Source organism: Rattus rattus, chromosome 7, assembly GCF_011064425.1.
Source record: "Rattus rattus isolate New Zealand chromosome 7, Rrattus_CSIRO_v1, whole genome shotgun sequence".
In the NCBI taxonomy this organism is placed as follows: domain Eukaryota; kingdom Metazoa; phylum Chordata; class Mammalia; order Rodentia; family Muridae; genus Rattus; species Rattus rattus.
The window spans coordinates 114,382,386-114,394,478 of NC_046160.1; the positions used below are offsets into that span (position 1 = coordinate 114,382,386).

The 12,093-nt window shown below is 44.6% G+C and overlaps 1 protein-coding gene across 9 annotated transcripts in view; it reads left to right on the forward strand.

Moving 5' to 3' along the window:
- Positions 1 to 12,093, forward strand: part of Unc79 (unc-79 homolog, NALCN channel complex subunit) — a 236,505-nt gene that overhangs the window by 156,791 nt on the left and 67,621 nt on the right. For 6 of the 9 annotated variants that reach the window (XM_032908298.1, XM_032908292.1, XM_032908290.1 and 3 more), the window contains 3 exons: positions 483 to 645; positions 3,111 to 3,260; positions 3,898 to 5,103. In XM_032908298.1, coding sequence (XP_032764189.1) covers positions 483 to 645; positions 3,111 to 3,260; positions 3,898 to 5,103 — 1,519 coding nt within the window. The remainder of the gene's footprint in view (positions 1 to 482; positions 646 to 3,110; positions 3,261 to 3,897; positions 5,104 to 12,093) is intronic. The other 3 variants (XM_032908294.1, XM_032908297.1, XM_032908299.1) reach the window with 1 other exon arrangement.

The following is a 12,093-nucleotide window of genomic DNA, read 5'->3' on the forward strand; positions in this document are numbered from 1 at the left end:
GACACACCAGAAGAGGGCATCAGATCTCACTACAGATGGTTGTGAGCCACCATGTGGTTGCTGGGATTTGAACTCAGGACCTCTGGAAGAGCAGTCAGTGCTCTTAACCACTGAGCCATCTCTCCAGCCCTTGAAAATGTTTTAACATAAACCTCTATGCTCAGGATCTCATATTTTGTCCAAATATTGATTTTTTTTTCAGAAAACAAAGATGCTATTTAAAATTATATTTATCAAATATCAATGCCAGCGTTCTTTAAGGCATCGCTGCAGTCTAGCTGGAGTTGCCGTCAGTAGTCTGGTACAAAGAGAGACAGGGGACTCTATGAAACAAAGTGTGGTCAGAAGCCATGTGCTTTCTGTTGTGTGCGGTTTTTTCTAGCGCACACGAGAGAGATACAAGAAAAGCTATCCAGTAAGATGGGTGGGAAAAAAATGTATCCTTTGAAATAACCACTTGTATTCTCTCCCCCATTGAACAGTATCCGTACAGAGACTGTGATGTCAGCAAGACCCTGCTGCACCTGATTCACATAACAGTCAATACACTCAATGCCCAGTACCATAGCTGCAAGCCCCACGCCACGGCAGGACCTCTGTACACTGACAACAGCAACATAAGCAGATACAGCGAGAAAGAAAAAGGTACTTCTCGGGACAGATTTCTGTCCAGAACTTAGCTGGGATGCGTAATGTCCATCTGGAGGGAGAGCAGTCTTTCCATTTTCTAAGGAGGGCGAGGAACACCCCGTATATTTATTCTTATAAAGAATCCTGTAAGACAGGAAAATAGTCCCTTTCCTGTTTGGTTAACTCTTCAACTCTCTCAGGAATGTTGTTTTTGAACTGAGTGCACAGAAGTCAATAATAATAATAATAATAATAATAATTAATATAATCATAATGATGATGATGTTAGCTCTGCTATTTTCTGGCATTTGATTGAGGAGCGTTTAGTGCCTTCCGTGCCACGCTGGAAACATCTTGCCTTCAGGCTTGGCCTGCCTGGATTGGCAGTCAGCAGAACCCTCATTTCTGTGTCTTCAGTCTGCCCTTGAACTTTGTGCTCACAGATTTTGAATTCAGTCTCAATTTCCTGAAGTGCCTTTCCGCACCTCATTATTCGAGAGGGAGTGATGGAAGGCACTGGAGTCTAAGGACATTTTTGTGCATCAATTTAAATCATTGTCAGCGTTATGCCTTCCCCACGTGTGGCCTTTCCTCAAAGGCCGTGCTAGGATGGGATGCTAAATTGGGTGAAGTCTCAGGTGAGAGATGGAAAGACCGAGGTTTGTTCGTGATAAATGTCACAGTGTAACTAGAATTATAAACGGTGACATCATCGAATCTAACCCTGAGAGAGACCCAAGCGGCCGATGACCTTGTAGTGTGGGAACAGCTAGCAGTTGGAGCTGGGGGGAGGTGCAGGAAGGAGCTCGGCCAGTGGCCAGCAACCCACTGTTTGTTGGGGAGAGGACGACTGAGGTTCAATATAGATAAAGCTGAGGACTGGCTAGGATTCTGGTACCGTTCAGATTCTCCTTGAAGAGTGTGCTGTTTGTCAGCCGATGTCTCTGGAAAATTCCTTAGATTCATTTAAGCTACGGGCGTTTTCAGTGTGCTCAGAGTTCAGACCGGCCAACCCCAGGTGACTTCCTGGGTGGGAAGGGACAGCTTCTTGTCCTTCCGTCTCTATCATAGTACATCTTGGGACTTATTCCAAAGCTGTGAAATGCAAGTCACAATTGCTATTTGCTTAGGAAACTAGTTTCAAAGGAGATTTTTTTTCCTAAAAAAAAAAAAGAAAGAAAGAAAGAAAGGAAGAAAGAGGGTCATTTTGATGCATTTCCCCAGAAACATGGGAACTTGATGGAATGTCTCATCCCTGTGTAAGTTCACACAGAGTTTTATATCCATTTGGTTGTTAATGCTTTTTATTTGATTTAAAAGATTTCTATGGCCCCATTACTAAAGTTTAATGCCCCAGGTTCCATTCGCTGTAAAAACCCTTGTGCATTAGAAGAGAATTGGTCTTTAAACTTTAGGGCTGACATTTCCCTAGACTCAAGAAATCCAGACTCAGCACTGTCATTACGCCTGGGTCACATCTTGTCATACGTAGATGTCCCTAAAGCTCAAACACCGCTGTTTCAGAGATGCTGAGGACAGACAGTGGGTAATGTCATTTATTGGGCTGTGATGTGCACATCTCTGCTCTCTCCCCCACTTCCCATGTGTGCCTCGTCCTTTCAAAAGGATGAGGGTGGAAACTTTGGGAAGAAAATGTTAGGCTTTGCAGCACGGTGGATCTCGCTTCATTCACATCTTCCTTGGATTATATTTACCTAAAAGCAGCCATGTAGGGATTCAAGAAGGGATCTCTAAGTGAGCTTAGTAGAACTCAAGCAACCAAATGGTCTGTGGAGCCCAGGTTCACCAGAGCCAAGGTTTTTTCCCCACCCCCAGGATCCACAAAATCTGTTGCAAATAGGGAGTGAACGCCACAGAGGGGAGTCTTCTCATAGGAGGAAGTGTGATTTTTCTGTTTTATTTTTCCTTCGTTTACTCTTTCAGTCCATAACCATCTGTGGAGCTCTTGAGATGACAAGTGGCTTTTCTAAGCTTTTTCTGTGTGTCGTGTGTTTCATTACCAAATGTAGAGTACAGTATTTTGCATTTACAAAGTGTAAGGTGCATGTACTGTTAGGCTGTGTCTATGCCAGTTCCCAGATCGCAAGAAGGCATATTGTATATACATATATTTTAGAAAGGTCAAGACCCACTCATGCTAATTCCCTCTTTGTCAAATTACCCTGAAACAAGAGGCGAGTTTATGCAGTGTCCCAGATGAAGTGCTGGTGTCTGCATATACTTTGTTTCCAAGTGCAATGGGCACACTCCCCATGGAATGCTCTCGAGGACCACTGAGATGCTTCTCACGATGCTGCCCACCGTCTTTCAGAAGACGACGGGCCGCTCTGTAACAGCGGGCTCTGCTGACGTGAAAGCACGTCGACCATTCTAGAATGCTTTCGCTGAATGCTCGTGTAGACACAGCCTAAGAGAGAGTAACCTCCTAAGTGTAATTTTGACTTTCTCTCCCCAATTAGAAGAAGATAGTGTTTTTGATGAATCTGATATTCATGATACACCTACTGGACCCTGCAATAAAGAGTCTCAAACTTTTTTTGCAAGATTGAAAAGGATAGGCGGCAGCAGGATGGTCAAAGGCCAGCCAGTTGGGATGACTGTGCAGAGAAGTATGACCTTTTCCTCTTAGTAGTTTCATGCAGAAATGTTGTACTCTACTGTTTGTTCGGGGTGAAATCTTAATTTTTATTATGTTACTACACATTTTGATATCGTTGATTTTTATATATATGTACGCACGAGCAGTATATATATATATCCACACATTTATATATATACGCAAGTTGACAGACACGTCATTAATGTCATGATTGTCTTCAAGGGCCATTGCTTGGTTTGATTTGTTGCAAAATGTTTGCTTCTCTTCCACACAATTTGAATAATACACGTTCCTAGATCTGCCAAAAAAAAAAACAAACCAAAAACAAAACAAAATAAACAAAACAGCCCCCCCAAAAACAACCCTCCTCTTCTATGTCTAATGAATTATCAGAGCCGAGGAGCTACCTCAAAACTTGATTCTTGGAAATTCGATCTGAAAGCACTACTTGGGCTTCTTTCGTACCCAAGTTTTCCCAGTTTTTGAAATCAGAATGAATCTTACAAAAACATGGCCAGAAAGTCGGTTTTCCCTTCTGATAGAGCTGGGATCATAATTACGAATTGTGCCAATTGTGTGCCGAGTCTGAGGGGGAAAACGGTGCGCTCTCCGAGGGAAACAGTACTAGCTCTTTCTGTTTTAATCAGGTGAAATAGAGCTGTCCGAATATAGAGAAACGGGTGCGTTGCAAGACAGCGTTCTGCACTGTGTGAGAGAAGAAAGCATTCAGAAAAAAAAGCTACGCTCTTTAAAACAAAAATCTCTTGATATAGGCAATGCAGACTCCCTCTTGTTTACGTTAGACGAACATCGCAGGAAGTCCTGCATAGATCGGTGTGACATAGATAAGCCTCCCGCCCAAGCTGCTTATATCACACAACGGCAAAACGACCACCACGGACGTTCTAGACAGAATTCTGCTACAAGGCCGGACAATACCGAAATCCCCAAGAATCCAGGCACCGAAGGCTTTCAGGAGACACGAAGGCCGGTGATACCAGAGGTTAGGTTGAACTGCATGGAGACCTTTGAAGTGAGAGTTGACTCCCCAGGAAAGCCTGCTCCTAGGGAGGATTTAGATCTGATAGATCTGTCCTCAGACTCAACATCTGGGCCAGAGAAGCACTCTATACTGTCCACATCTGACAGTGACTCTCTTGTGTTTGAGCCTCTCCCGCCTCTCAGAATAGTCGAAAGTGACGAAGAAGAGATGATGAACCAAGGGAACGGCGGTCCCTTGGGTAACAATGCTGCCTCCTCCCCCTCCATTCCTAGCCAGCCTTCTGTCCTCAGCCTGAGCACAACTCCTCTTGTGCAGGTGAGCGTAGAGGACTGTTCCAAAGACTTTTCTTCGAAGGACTCAGGAAACCACCAATCAGTGAGCAATGAGGACTCTACTGTCACAGCTCTGGATGACCTCACGGACTCTGAAGAGCTGTCCAAGTCAGAGGAGCTGAGAGAGTTTATCTCTGGCAGCCCGCTAACGCTTAAGCAAAAACGAGACCTCCTTCAGAAGTCATTCGCTGTCCCTGAGATGTCAGTGGACTATAACCCCGAACCCGGCCAGGCTGAAGAAAAGCCAACATCAGGGGCCAAAACTGTGCTCCTTAAAGTTCCTGAAGATGGTGAGAATCTAACAGAAAGTGAGAGGCCCAACCCCAGTGCTGAGTCTGACACAGAACAAAACCCTGAAAGGAAGGTGGAGGAGGATGGAGCCGAGGAATCAGAATTTAAGATTCAGATCGTCCCCAGGCAGAGGAAACAAAGGAAGATTGCCGTCAGCGCTATCCAGAGAGAGTACCTTGACATCTCCTTCAATATCCTAGACAAACTGGGTGAACAGAAGGATCCAGGTAAGCCTGTATCTCCTCTTTCAGACCTTCAGGTTTGTGCATCTTACTTGGTAGGGTTTTGACACAAAATATGCACCAAACTGGAAACCTTATAATGTCAGGACTGACATTATAACTGCTCCATAACCACTCGGAATCCATCCTGCTTCACCACAATGCTGGATTCGGATGAGGCTGGACCGGCTCCATCAGTGTTCTGTGTTTGTTGTTTCTAATTTTTCCCATCAACCTTGACTGTTCTGGGCAGTAAGAGGCAGTGGCTAATTGATACCTGGATATTTTAAAAGTGAAGTTTGGCTTTCCTAAGCCGACAAGAGATATTGATTTTGCATTTACTTTTGTTTTCCTTTTTCTCTCTCTTGTTATAATTTGCCTTTTTTTGTTTCTGTGCTAAAACACTGCCCCAAAACAACTTGGGGAGGAAAGGTTTATTTTGTCTTACACTTTCAGGTCACAATCCATCATGGAGGGAAGTTGGGGCAACAGTTCAAGGTAGGAATCAGGAGGCAGGCACTGAAGCAGAGACCGTGGAGGGAGAGGCTTACCGAGTTACTGGCTCCTTTTCAGGCACAGCAACCTTTTTTATCTCAGGTTGGCACTGCCCAAAGAGGTCTGTCACCATAAATCAATTTAGTAGTTTAAAAAAATGCCCTCACAGACATGCCCACGGGCCAGTCTGATGCAGGCAATTCCCAATTGGTAAGTCATTGGCAATTCCCCTTCCCCAGTATGTGATATGAAGTTGGCAGTCGAAATTAGGCATCACACTCCTGTTCATGGTGGTGAACTATATAGTCCAAAGGCAGAGGAAGTGAGCTGTTTGCATAATCATTAAGGAGCCACAGCAGATTGGATATACTGACCAAACATCAGGAACCCCAAGTTACCGGTTACAATCGAGGCCTCAATCCATAGACACCACCTGATGGGCTTCCAGTCCCAAGCGACATCTCCTATGTTTTATATGATGCGCCATTTCTAAGAAGATTCTGTTTTAAATGTGGGCCTCTGATGGTTACCTCATTCATCCCAAACCAGCCTCCTGTCGTGTTATAACACGGATAGAGGCACTTCCTCCCTCTCTGAATGATAATGGTGATTAAAGGTCTTGAGAAAACTGGAGTTGGACAGCTACGGTTACTTATTAGATATAACTTAGAGACCAGAGACCACTAAGAATTGGCAAAGACCTTGAAAGCGACCTAGAATTCAGCCTGTGGAATCTGAGGCTTCAGTTACGCCCCTTCCCCCTGTGACACAGTCCACTCCAAAGCAGCTACTAGGAAAAAATACTCAAATCCCTTTATTCGTACCAACATTTGTAGGGGTTTCTATCTCTTCTTTAGTCCTAGGATTCAATCAACAGTGTTCCCCCAAAGACACTGTAAAAACCTATCAAGTGAGCATCGTCGTCTTCGGAAAGAGTCATGTTCTAGCCAGGCATGGGTGGCTTCCTGTCACATCAGGAAAGTTTAACCAACTAAGAAGGCTTTGAAGGAAATGTGGACATTTTAAATCTTACTTGTAGCCAGGAAAATTGCTGCATGTGATTTAAGGACGGAATTGACTCAGAAACTATATAGGTGGGTGATAGGAGTGCCAGAAACAAGGTCTGCATGGTAAACATTATGATAAATAGGTTGTATATAGGTCATAAGACATCCTAGTATGTGCATTTGCTTTATCCTCTTCATTTATCATTATATTTTTAATTGTTCCCAAAGATACAAGGGGGAAACCCGTGTGTGTGTGTGTGTGTGTGTGTGTGTGTGTGTGTGTGTGTGTGTAGTCATACATTTGATCCCAGAACAAGAGAAAAGTATATGAAGACGGTAGACGATCGTTTCATTTGTTTTATAGTGCACGTTTCCCATCAGTTAGCTCTTTAGACCCCACTTTCCACAGGCATACGCATCCATCCCTTTCCCTGTGGTAGGCACCGGAAGGAGGAAGGGCCACACAGTCAGTGTTTGACTCAGGTTTTCTTGCTTCTACCAGAAGGAGCAAGAGAGGCGCAGACACCTACACTCCCATATCCACTCAGACTGACAGCTTCACTTGCTAATTGCCTAGAGAATAGTTCTCACCTCTCTGCTGGTGGCAGCCACTGTGTGAAGACTCTTTAACCACCTCACTAGATTTCTGTAAGACCGTGTATACCTCCAGTTCTGAAAACATTCCCATGCTACCTTCCCCTACCACCCAGAAATCCATGGGTTCCTTATTGCAAAATCCTTTGTCTGTCTGTCTGTCTCTGTCTTTCTTTAATTTCCTTTACTTCTCTAACTTATTGGGAGTTGGCTCTTTCCAAGGACACAGCTTTCCTGAAAGCCCATGTAACTGACAGTTGCCACTGGGCTTGGGTCAGGGGTTAGGGGTTAGGGGTTCGGAGTTCGGGGTTCTTCTCACTCACCATGGCCACCCTTGTGCCATTATTTCCTTACTTTCATGACCCGCAGCTGCTGTCATCTGACCATCAGACACACGGTCTCATTGTTCACCACAACTCCCTTGCTCCATCAACACGTATGTTCCTGTCAAAAACTCTTACTGTTATTGTGTGCCGATGCCCTCTGACACTCTGGCTTACTTCACTGATCCCTGTGTCTAGATAAAAGACTAGCAGCCAGCTTCCTGCTGACATCACCATGCAGTGCATTCACTAGCATGGCGAACTCTATCTCCCTGGAACCATGAGAATGGAACTCATCTCTGTACTTGTATTGCAGACTTGTTATTACCATCAACTACAACCTTCCTGTGATTTCAGTATGCCTACTGTTCTTTGATTAGCCATTCTTCTCACTCTCCTGGTCAGAACTTATTGATCCTGCTATCTTTTTAAGCATCTCCTACCTCATGTCTCTCCTTATCTTATTAAGTTCAAGTCCACCAGCATTCCTTATTCCTTTCTGGCATTTCCTTTTTCAAACATGCTTGGATAAACATATCCCTCATGAAATCACACTCACCCTGCACTAGTACATGCACCATATGATGAATATGTCTAGATAAAAAAACGCATAATGTGGACTCTGTCATTTTAAAGCCACAGTGGCAAACCTAAACTAGGAAGTTACCCACCAGTTCTCTGGTGTTTCCCAGTCCACCGTTCACTCTCCTACTTGACTATTTCATGGCCACTTTCCTCCCTAGAGCTCTATTGGCAAGATCACGGATCACAAAGACATGCTTCCTCTCCATCCATCCCACCATCTCCTGCCTCCTCCTCTGGCATTTATATTTAAACATTTGGTGTCCTATCAAATCCTGACTCTTTCATCTACCCTGGGACACAGGCAACATTCTCCACTCTTTGTCCTCCATGTTTTTTACTTTTAAAGGACACAATCTTATTTTGCTCTTTATTCAAGAATACAAAGGCTCCCAAAGGCAGTGCTTTGCTTTTCTCTCCAGTTGTAGCCGTAAAAATACTATGACCAAACACAGCATAAGGAGGAAAGAGTTTATTATGCCTCGTGGCTCAGGGGGCTAGAGTCCATCATGGTGGGGAAAGCATGGCATGGTGGCAGCAGCAGGAAGATAGCTGGCTATTTTTATCTACACACAGGAACCAGAGAGAAAAGGAACAGGTTGTGGAGCCAGGCTCCACCCTCAAAGTCATAATGATACACTTCTTCCATCAAGGCCTACCTGCTAAAGGTTTCATGTTGGGAGAGTATTTTTGTACTCTGTGTAAAGATGTTTCTCTGTCTTTCCTCACTTGACTGAGGTACCTTCTGATTGGCTGGACAGCCAGTGTGACATCCAGCAGAGATAGGAACTGTGGGAAATAGAGACAGGAAGATTCGCCAACCAGACTCGGAGGACATCAGGCGTACAAAAGTGAGAAAAAGCAACAAGCCACATGGCAGAACATAGATTAGAATAAATGGGTTAATTTATAGTAAGAGATCGTTGAGAACATGCCAAGCTAAGGACTAAAGCATTCGTTATTAATCAAAGGTCTCTGTGTCACTCACTGTTCTTGAGATGGTGATCTGAGAAAGTCATGTTGTATTTGGCACCCAACGTGGGACACCATTTATAACAGGAACCCACCTCTCCCAATAAAGACTGGGAGTCCTTTTATTGTCATGAAAGCTCGGCCTTACCTTGGCAGACTCTCAACTAAGTCATCTATGCAAACCCAACCAGCTCTGTCCTGCCATGGGGCTTGCTACATCGTCTCTGTACTAACTCCTGCTACAGCCTCTGCATCTGGCTGGCAAACCGTCCCGTGCCTGACTCCCTGGAAGGCCTGCATTTCCTCTCCTGCCTCTGCTATTGGCCGTTCAGCTCTTTATGAAACCCATCAGAAGGTGCAGGGAGAACTGTTTACAAGAAATAACGCAGCCTGCATGAATAACAGTACCAAAGTCTGGTCTGCACGCAACTCTCTGCTGGCACAGAAGTCAGCATTTGGATACTAGAAGCCAATCTTTACACAGTGTACAAAAACCATTCTCCCAACAGTTCCACAAGCTCCCCAAACCGCCGCCTGGTGGGGGCCAAAATGATCAACTACACTAGCCAATGTGGAGCACTTATCATTCTAATCACCACGGGCAGTTCTTTTAGCAATTACTCCTCTCTCCAGTGTTCGTCCAGGTCTTTTTTCTTTCACTCTCTCCCCGCACTTTAACAACTAAACTATTTCTCAAGATCACCGAGGGATTTCATTGCTAAATCCAGTGGTCAGCTCTTGAAGCATAGTCTCTGGCATGGGGACAATATTTAACGTAACTGATAAACCCTACTTCGAGTGGATACTGCATGCTCCTGGGTTTCCTTCTGTTCCAGTGATCACAACTCACTCTCTCCTGTTGGTTTCTCCTCCTTTCCCAGAGGGAACGCCTTCCCTGAGAGAGCACCATCCTGGGTCGCTTCCCCACCTCTAAGGTCACCACTTACTTTCTTGGTGATCTCATCTACTGAGACAACTGTCAGTTACTCACTGCTGGGCTAATGCTGTGTCACAAAAAACACCAGCACGCAACAGTAAGCTATTATCTACTCCAAGGGTCTCGGTCATCTACTGATAAACTAAGCTAAGCCAAGCTTGGATGGGTGCCCGAGTGCTGTTTCTCATGCTTGCCCTCCTTCTCTGTGCCCCATAAAATCTAGTAATATTCTTATTGTTACACAGCCAGAGAGCAAGCTCAGTCGCGCAAGCTCTAATCAAATTCAGTGGTCTGGCCTGCTTTGTCTTGTTATGATAGGACATTATGGCCAAATCAACATGGGGAAGGAAAGGGTTTATTTAGCTTATAGTTCCAAGTCACAATCCATTATTGATGGAAGTTAGGGCAGACCCTGGAGCAGGAACCATGAAGGAATGCTGCTTATTGGATTGTTCTCCTTCTAGCTCATGTTCAACTAGATTTCTTACACAGCCTAAACCCACCATAGTGGGCTGGGTCCTTGTATATCAGTTAGCATCCAAGAAAATGCTCCATATACATGCCTACGGGTCAGTCTTACCAAGGCAATTCTTCATCCGATGTTCTCTCATCCCAGGGGACACTGGGTTGTATCTACTTGACAATATGGTATTACCAGGACAATCATAGAATGCTTGCAAGCACTTTGTTAGCAAAAGCAAATCGCATGGCTGAACCAAAACCAAGGGGAAACATGCTTTCCTCCTTAGTGGAGGGATGTCAGACGCAGTCAGTGAAAGGAGTTGGCTCGAGAGAGCAGTGGGAACATGGGGGTTGCATCTCTCACACTGTACAGAACACAGTCGTGCTATAAAAATGACCTCTTCCTGTCTAACAGAAATTAAGCCTTAACTGAGCATCATTAGTTCTATCTGGTGATTTCGATCTCCTTTAGAGTTATCAGATATCACCTTTTTCTTATGCCTGCCATCTCTACGGTCACTGTTGGTCCGAGGGGTCAGTAATCCTACCTGACTTACCCACTGTTGTCACCTCGCTGGTCACCCACTGTCTTCCTTCATTACCTTCTTTCCTCAACACATCAACAGCACGGTCAATAGAATAACAGAATAACGTAACCTTCCTCCCCACCCCCGGATTAAATCCTTCCTTCCAGGGGCTTCCCACATCCTTCACAATAAAACTCAGAGCGCCTTGTGTGCCCAGAAAGTTCTCTAGGATCCCTGTCATCTTTTCCTCTCACACCATCTGTACTGCTCTCTCCACAACTCCATGAGGCCACAATGGCCTCTTCCCGTTTCTTGACTCCGTCCTACTTGCTCTTAGCCTACAGCTTTATACCCGCTGTCCTCTAAGTTTTGAGCAGCCCAAGACCCATTTGATGCACACTCTCACTTCTTTCAGTTCTTTGACCCAACACCAGTCACCAACGAGGCTGGCCCTGGCCTCGCTCAGCTCTCCCCAACCCCAGCTGGCATGGTGGTTCTCTTACTTCTCCAGTGACCTCTCAACAGGTAATAATTTCTTCACTCCTGCACATGTCTCCCCCTCACCAAATCAAAGTCCCATGAAGCAACAGATTTTTGTCCTGTTTGTTTCCTGTCTCTATCCTAAGTGACTAAGAGAGGGATGGAGCGTGTGACTAGCAGGAAAGTCACTGCATTCTCTACGTGTGACTCTGGAAGACTGAGTGCAGGTGCATCGAAATCAAGTGGGTGGCTCTTTTTAGATATGTGCCTTAAATCGTCTATAAATGGAACACTTCAGAAAATGATTGAGAGCCGAGAAAAGTTTGCTTGGTTTAAGAATCTGGGAAAACGAGCTCATCAGTAACTGCCACCCAGTACCATTTCTTTAAGGTTAAAAGTACATCAGAGATTTAAGCACACACACCCCAGATCCCAAAAGCCACAGTGGATTTTTGAAAATTGATTAACACTTTCCTCATTTTATATTATTGGTGGGGCATAATCCACATCTGTAACACACATAGAGGGGAGGTAAGTAAGGGCGGAAGAGGTAATTTTGTAACCTTTCTAATTTTGCATTTATAAAAAAATACCTAAAATATTTTATCTTGATGATT